This window comes from Acanthochromis polyacanthus, chromosome 22 (genome assembly GCF_021347895.1).
Source record: "Acanthochromis polyacanthus isolate Apoly-LR-REF ecotype Palm Island chromosome 22, KAUST_Apoly_ChrSc, whole genome shotgun sequence".
Lineage (NCBI taxonomy): Eukaryota > Metazoa > Chordata > Actinopteri > Pomacentridae > Acanthochromis > Acanthochromis polyacanthus.
Genome location: NC_067134.1, coordinates 2,902,017 through 2,909,786, shown reverse-complemented (window position 1 = coordinate 2,909,786; position 7,770 = coordinate 2,902,017). Strand labels below are relative to the sequence as shown.

The 7,770-nt window shown below is 43.3% G+C and overlaps 2 protein-coding genes across 15 annotated transcripts in view; one reads left to right on the top strand and one right to left on the bottom strand.

Annotated features, from left to right (window-relative positions):
• The window catches only part of LOC127530226 (NACHT, LRR and PYD domains-containing protein 3-like), a 499,749-nt gene that overhangs the window by 267,633 nt on the left and 224,346 nt on the right, over positions 1-7,770 (bottom strand). The window lies entirely within an intron of this gene.
• Positions 2,015-7,770, top strand: part of LOC127531911 (NLR family CARD domain-containing protein 3-like) — a 116,674-nt gene continuing 110,918 nt past the window's right edge. The window contains exons 1-2 of the mRNA XM_051942322.1: positions 2,015-3,941; positions 4,019-4,192. Of these exons, the coding sequence (XP_051798282.1) occupies positions 2,086-3,941; positions 4,019-4,192 (2,030 nt within the window). The 5' untranslated portion in view covers positions 2,015-2,085. The remainder of the gene's footprint in view (positions 3,942-4,018; positions 4,193-7,770) is intronic.

Here is a 7,770-nt window from a genome sequence, read left to right as displayed (position 1 = left end):
GGTTCTAAAACTTTTGACTGCAGTGTACTTTGATAAGGGCCCCAGTGAGCCCAGAACTGAGCTGCTGGTCCAGCTCTCTGTTTTTAGGTTCAGTTGTCTAAAGCATAGGTATCAAACTCTGTCCCACAGCCAGATTTGGCCCGCCATGTAATTATAATAGGCCCACAAGGCAATAACAAATGATGACTAGAGCTTGCCCACTGGTATTATATAGCACATGCATCACTACTACTACAAATCCCAGAATGCGCTGCTGGTGTTTTGGTGCATCAATCAGGACAAGACCCATAAACATTGGCCATTTCTCAATATGCGTACTTGTCTATATTATAGACTGTACAGTCTGTGATCCGTACTTGCGTTCTTGCGTACTCATGAAACGTCATCAGTCGGAGACCAAGGACTGATCCAATTCAAAGTACACATCTGGCCAAGAACAGATGAAATACCCGGAAGTGTTCTCACTCTGCCCACATTATGGAGACTTGGGTAGCCAAACAAAACATTATCCCAATCTGTGGTCAATTTATCAAGAAAAGCCTGATCAAAAATTTACTCCTACTGTTTGAGAGGTTAGACAGCTAAAACTGGATGGTCAGCCGCACTGTAGCCACCAAGAGGAGCCTTATCTTGGGAAGACTTTTTGAAATCTGCCGCTGGTTCTGACGGTTCTATAGCGGTTAAACTGGGATATTAGCACAGACTGTATATCGATGAATATTAGTAGTTTATGTTTATTTAACCATCACACTTTGGCCTCAGTTTTTTTTTAATTGTTTCAAGAAAGATCGGTTTGAAAGAAGTTAAAGTTGAAGTTCATAACTTTATGTTGTTCATGTTTTACCCAGTCACTGACTGTATAATAATAAGAACAGATCTAAAGTAAAATATAGAATATTACATATTTTCAAGTTTTGTTTCTGAGTCTTTTCACTACTAAAATATGTGTTTTTTGATATTGTCTTTGTAGTTCTTTATATTTGCTTTAATTAAATATAATTAAAAATGGTGACAAAAAGATAAGGACAAAAATACAAACATTAATTTTACTGCTTTTCAAAAGATACTTTTCTATTTTCATTTTTAAAATTAATTTTAGCCATGGGAAGAGGATACCCTTGTAGAAGAAAAAGCTGTGATTATTCAACATGGAAAATTAAATTTCACTTATGAACAAATAAGCAAACAAACATGAAGATCAAAGTGTGTTATTAGTCATTTATTGAATAAAAAGAAGGTTATAATAGTTTAACCCACAGGTAGACAAAATAAAAATGGAGAAAGACGTATTAAAAAAGCATTGATCTTGCTGAGGAAAATCAACCACTGCAATGAAAATAAAAACTAAGTTGGGCAGTGATTCCAGCACAAGGTCTATTCAAGGAATTTAGACCATCAAAGGGTTAAAATACACCAAAATGTGAGGAAAACCTCCTTTAACGTTCAAGCAAAAATATTACGAGCCTGTCCTCAATTTGAAAACGACCACAAAGGTCGTCTGTACATGCCCGTATTACGACTGAGTGTTACGTTTTGACGTTAAGCGACCTCTAACGGTTGAGTAAATATTGACACCCCGGTGTGTCAGCTGAAACGTCACCATGAACAAACTTTAACCTCACACTATCCCTAACCCTAACCATAACCCTAACCATAACCATAACCCTAAACCCGTCTTGCAAAAGTGAGGGAAAAGCCGTTTCGCGAGGGAAAAGCCGTTTCGGGAATTAAATCCCGTAATGCCTTCCTTTTCCCCGTAGGGGCGCTAACGTGAATACGCTCTCATGGGTCGTATTCAGAGGCACGTTACACATGACCTATGTGGTCGTATGAGTTTGAGGACTTGTTGATATTTACAAAATTGAATAGGCTAAAACAATAAATTTACAGAGATGAATAGGAAAATATTATTTTTTAGATGAAAAAAATAATCTCGATAGCCCTGGAGGGTTTAAATTCCACTGGCTGGCTTGTGACTGTTATAGGTGAGTAATTAAAAGTCCAACCACTTTTTCGTTGCTTAGTTGCTTGTGTTTTTCCAACAACAGAGATTTCTGTTGACACACACCTCACATTGTTCCCTTCATGTTTGACACAGATGAGACTGTTCCGGTACCAGAACCACGTCACATCACATATTACCAACAGAAGCTTCAGTCAAACTTCCAGCACACATTTCTGGTTACAACAGAGGGGTGGGCAACAGATGAGGAGCGTCTGGTTGATATCTACACAGAGCTGTACATCACAGCTGGCCGGGACATGCACATAAACACACAGCATGAAGTCATACAGATTGACAAGGTGTGGAAGCCATCAGACACAGAGACACAGATCCAACCCAGAGACATTTTCAAGCATCCTTCTGGAAAAGACATACCCATCAGAACAGTGCTGACCAATGGGATTGCGGGGATTGGAAAAACATTTCTTGTGCACAAGTTTGTGTTGGACTGGGCTGAAGAAAAAAACAATCAAGACGTGCATCTTATTTTCCCGTTCACTTTCCGTGCCCTGAATTCACTGCAGGGAAAAGAGTTTGGTTTGGCAGAGCTCATTCATTTCTGTATCCCAGAAACTAAAGACGTCACAGTGGAGGCTCTGAATTACATCTTTACAGCTCTGCAATCATCAGGAAACAGCAGCTACAGCAAGAGCAGATTCAAACTGCTGTTTGTGTTTGATGGACTGGATGAGAGTCGCCTTCGTCTGGACTTTGATGTCAACAACATTCTCTCTGTGGACATAACAAAGTCAACTAAAATAGAAGTCCTGCTGAGGGAACTTATCAGTGGAAAACTGTTGCGCTCAGCTCGCCTCTGGATAACCACAAGACCTGCAGCAGCCTATCAGATCCCTGAAAACCTCGTCAACACTACAACAGAAGTCAGAGGGTTCACTGACCCACAGAAGGAGGAGTACTTCAGGAAGAGATTCAAGGAGCAGACCAGCAGCATCATCTCCCACATGAAGACATCACAAAGCCTCCACATCATGTGCCACATCCCAGTGTTCTGCTGGATCACTGCTACAGTTCTGGAGGAGCTGCTGGAAACCAGAGAGGGAGGAGATCTGCCCAGAACCCTGACTGAGATGTATACAGAGTTTCTAAGATTTCAGATTGATCACACAAAAGAAAAGTACGGTCCAGAGAAGTGCATTCAGTTTATTAAGTCATTAGCTAAACTGGCTTTTGAACAGCTGCAAAAGGGCAACCTGATCTTCTATGAGAAAGATCTGAGAGAAAGTGGCATCGATGTGAGTGAAGCCTCAGTGTACTCAGGAGTGTTCACAGAGATCTTCAAAGCAGAGCGAAGACGGAAACAGGAAGACAAAATGTTCTGCTTTGTCCATCTGAGTGTTCAGGAGTTTCTGGCTGCTCTCCATGTCCATCAGACCTTCATCAACTCTGGAATCAACCTGCTGGAAGAAGAACAAAGTTCTTTCAAGAAGCTGAAAGTATTTCTAAAGAAACCTGAACTAAAATATCTCCACCGGAGAGCTGTGGACAAGGCCTTACAGAGTCCAAACGGACACCTGGACTTGTTTCTGCGCTTCCTCCTGGGTCTGTCACTGCCGACCAATCAGAATCTCCTACGAGGCTTGCTGACACAGACCAGAAGTAGCTCACAGACCAATCAGAAAACAGTGGAGTACATCAAGGAGAAGATCAGTGAGGTTATGTCTGCAGAGAGAAGCATCAATCTGTTCCACTGTCTGAATGAACTGAAGGATGTTTCTCTAGTGGAGAAGGTCCAACAGTCCCTGAGATCAGGACGTCTGTCCACAGATAAACTATCTCCTACTCAGTGGTCAGCTCTGGTCTTCATCTTACTGTCATCAGGAGAACATCTGGATGTGTTTGACCTGAAGAAATACTCTGCTTCAGAGGAGGCTCTTCTGAGGCTGCTGCCAGTGGTCAAAGCCTCCAAGAAAGTTCTGTAAGTCGTTGGAGACTGAAGATCCTTTTTCATTTTGTTGCTGTTTCATCAGTATAATGTGCTTTTTGATTCTTCAGACTGAGTGGCTGTAATCTGTCAGAGAGAAGCTGTGGAGCTCTGTCCTCAGTCCTCAGCTCCCAGTCCTCCAGTGTGACAGAGCTGCACCTGAGTAACAACAACCTGCAGGATTCAGGAGTGGAGAGTCTTTCTGCTGGACTGGAGAGTCCACACTGTAAACTGGAAGCTCTCAGGTCAGGACTCATCAACCTGTTCAACTGATGACCATTTAAAATGTGTTTTAATTCATGGTGAGCAGAACAGCTGAGGTGGGAGGTTTTCTGTATTTGTATGAGTCAGATCAGTTCTGGTACTGACCTTTAGCACTAGTTTCTCTTAATGAGGCCTCTTCCACTGCAGGAACTGAACAACCTGGAACCTGCATCTTAGAACCAGAACCTGTAAGAACCTGTGAAGTCTTGGTTCCAGGTTCTCTTTTAGTTTCTACAAAAACAAACATTGTCTTTGTTTTACAGAATACAATGTTTCAGATAGACCTTACTAAAAAAGAAACACCAGAACAAACATTCATGATCACACTTAAACTAATTTCGTGGTTCTCCTCCAGGTTGTTTTCTCCTGACTAGATCCTTGCTTGTGTTCTTTCTACTCTCAGATGTTCGTCTCTTTGGATAAAAGCGTCTGCTAAATGAAACTGTAGAATGTTCAATTTGTTCAATGACTGAACTCAGTGCAGTTCAGCTGGTGGACAGTTGGACTGTTGTTTCCATTCTTATTTGAGGTTCAGGTCCAATTCCTTCTCACCACTGGAGCCCAAACAGCCACTGAAGCAGTGTTGCCTTCTGTCATCACTGAGATCAAAGAGATCCTCAGTTCAAATTCTCTTCATCTACTTTGATGGTCTTGAGAGATTTGGGGTGCTTGCTAAAAGCAGTGGTGAGAAGGTGTAGGTAGGCAGGTCTAAGCACCAAAAAGAAATAGACAGGCTCGTAAAGGAAAGGAGGCAGTTACGGAAGCAGTGGAGGAAGGCATCTAAAGAAGAAAGAGAGGGAATTAATGTGTTGCAGGAGGAACTCTGAAGGGCAGAACACCTTGGGGAGAAGAGAAAGAAGAATGTGCAAGGTTAACATTTTTTAGCAACCCTTTTAATTTTGTGAAGACCATGTTCAATCAGGAAAAAGGGAGGACAGATTAAAGCAGCAACGTCAGAGGTTAAAGAGTATTTGAGGTTGATATATTCAGATTCAGGGGATAATAGGAGCATAGGTCTTCCACCTGACATGCCACCATTAGGGGAAATGGGAGATGGATTTTAGCTCACCGAGATGGAGAGAAGTTGTGGAGGTGGTCAGGCGTGCAAAGGCTTTGTTGGCCCAAGGGCCTAATGGAGTTCACTACAGGGTCTACAGGAGTTCACTTGGCATTTAAAGGATACTGTGGACACATCTGAGAATATTCTGGGAGAAACAACGTATCCCAAGAGCATGGCGTAGGACAGGAGGTGTTTTCATCCCCATGGAGAAGGAGTCATCAGACCTCAGCCAGTTTTGGATGATTTCTCTCCTAAATGTTGAGGGCAAGATTTTCTTCAGTATTGTAGCTCAGAGGTTGGCTAGTTACTTAGTGAGGAATGGTCTGATCGTTTCTACAGCACAGAAGGCAGGGATACAGGAATTTTGTGGGTGCTTGTAGAAGAACAGCATGATTTGGCATCAGATTCAGAGAGCTAAGAGGGAGAGGAGTGACTTGAATGTTGTGTTTTTACATTTGGTTAATGTGTTCGGATCAGTGCCACAGAGCCTTATTTGAAGTTCATTTCAGTACTTTAAAGTGCCAGAGATGGTTGGTAACCTGGTGGAAGCATATTTCCAGGACATCAGATTATGTGCAAGTACAGGAGATTTTCCAACAGGCTGGCAAAGATTGGAGGTTGGTATTATGGCAGGATGTAAAGTTTTGCCGTTAACATTCACAATGGCTATGGAGTTAATTATCAGGGCTTCCAAGTGGGTCGTAGGTGGAGAGAGACAGCAGAATGGAATGCGTCTTCCGCAAGTTACAACTTATATGTGTGGCAGGACGGCCTAGTCCGTCCCCACTTATGTTAAGTGTATTGGATCAGGCGGTGTAGTTTCCAATTGCTCCCGGTCATTGAATGCAGTTAGGAGCAATCATCCTATCGCACCTTGATTACTGGACGGTGCTATACTGCAGTATATCTGTGAGAGGGCTGCGCATTTTCCACATGCATCCTCTTCCTGGAGCTGGGGTGTTCACTCAGCCGCGTGGTTTGCCGTGGCAGTCTCGAGATGCTGGCGGAGTATTTCTCTACCTCCATGTCAGAATTCGGCTGGTACCTTGGCCAAAGGCTGGGTGCCGGGTGTGTGTGGCCTCGGAGCTGGGCATAACCTATGCATCGCGTTGGATTTTTGAGTGATCGTGCAGCTGTTTCACCTGATGCCTGAGGAGCTGCGGTTTTATTGACGAGCGACTCTACGTCTGAAGCAAGCTGCTGCCGTTCTGTCTTCGTGTTCTGTCTCCGTGTTCAGTGCAGCAAGTTCTCTGCCATCAGGAATTGCTGCATATGTCTTATTATATGGTGTTTTAAAGACAATCTTGGTGTGCGTGTGCCCATCGCCTGGCACACACGTTTGTGTAAAAATTATTAGCTTTGGTGGCGACCTCCGGGGTTCAGTATTATAGTGTGGTGTCAGGGTAGTTCTAAAGATCTCTGTTCCTGTGGCTAACCGTATTTCTTTTTCTGTGGACAGGAGCTGTTGGGCTGTATGACGAGTGGCTGGCTGATTCCCCCCGAGGTGGTGGTCCCCTCACTCCCTGTACAGTAGAACACTTGGGTGTCCATTAGTGTTTTTTTTTTTTTTTGCATGTGTGGTGTGTCGCATCCGGACCCTCCCCTTCCCTTTTCAGTCAGTCATTCCGGTCTGGTACGCCCTCAGCCGTGAGTTCAGTGTATAGATGTTCGGTGGCTGCACCCTGGAGGTCCAAAAAGACTGCATCTATTTTGCCACTCACTATGGAGTTGTCTTGTGGCCCCGCCACTAAGATTTTTTATTGAAATATTGTCATTTTAACAGAAAGTATATATATTGTTAATAAATTCTATTTTTGTGTATATTTTGGAGTCACGTCCGTCTCAAGTGTCGCATGTACCTGTGTGACCTTCTCTCTGTATTGGAGTGGTGTTCCCTCTAATAAGATTTCCTGGGGGTGAAATTCCCCCAGGTGGCGTTGTCGGTAATTTGGTAACTAACCAAAGCACATTAACCCTCGTAGCATTGCCACATATGGATGATATGACACTGATAACTAAAACAGTGCCATGTACAAAGAGGTTGTTAGAATAAATAGGAATCTCAAATGGGCTACTATGAGGATCAAGCCTAGGAAATCGAGGAGTATTTCAATATACAGAAGGAAATTCCTACCATTAGGGAGCAGTCAGTGAAGAGCTTAGGAAGGTGGTATAATGTGGACCTCAATAATAAGGAGCAAGTTGTGCAATTTAAACAGGATGCTGCAGAAAGGCTAGATAGAATAGATAAATCAGGTATCCCAGGAACACTGAGGTTGTGGTGCTTGCAGTTTGGCTTACATCCTAGATCAGGGGTTTCCAAAGTGGGGGTGTTGACCCCCTGGGGGGTCGTGAAATGCCAAGGGGGTGGGGGTCGCAAAAATGATCTTCAAGTAACCCCCGAGGTTGTTCGGACAGATTAACGACAGTATCATTTGCAGGTGACAGGTCATTTTACAGCACCTCAGTAAACATCACAGACTACGGCACATGTCACTG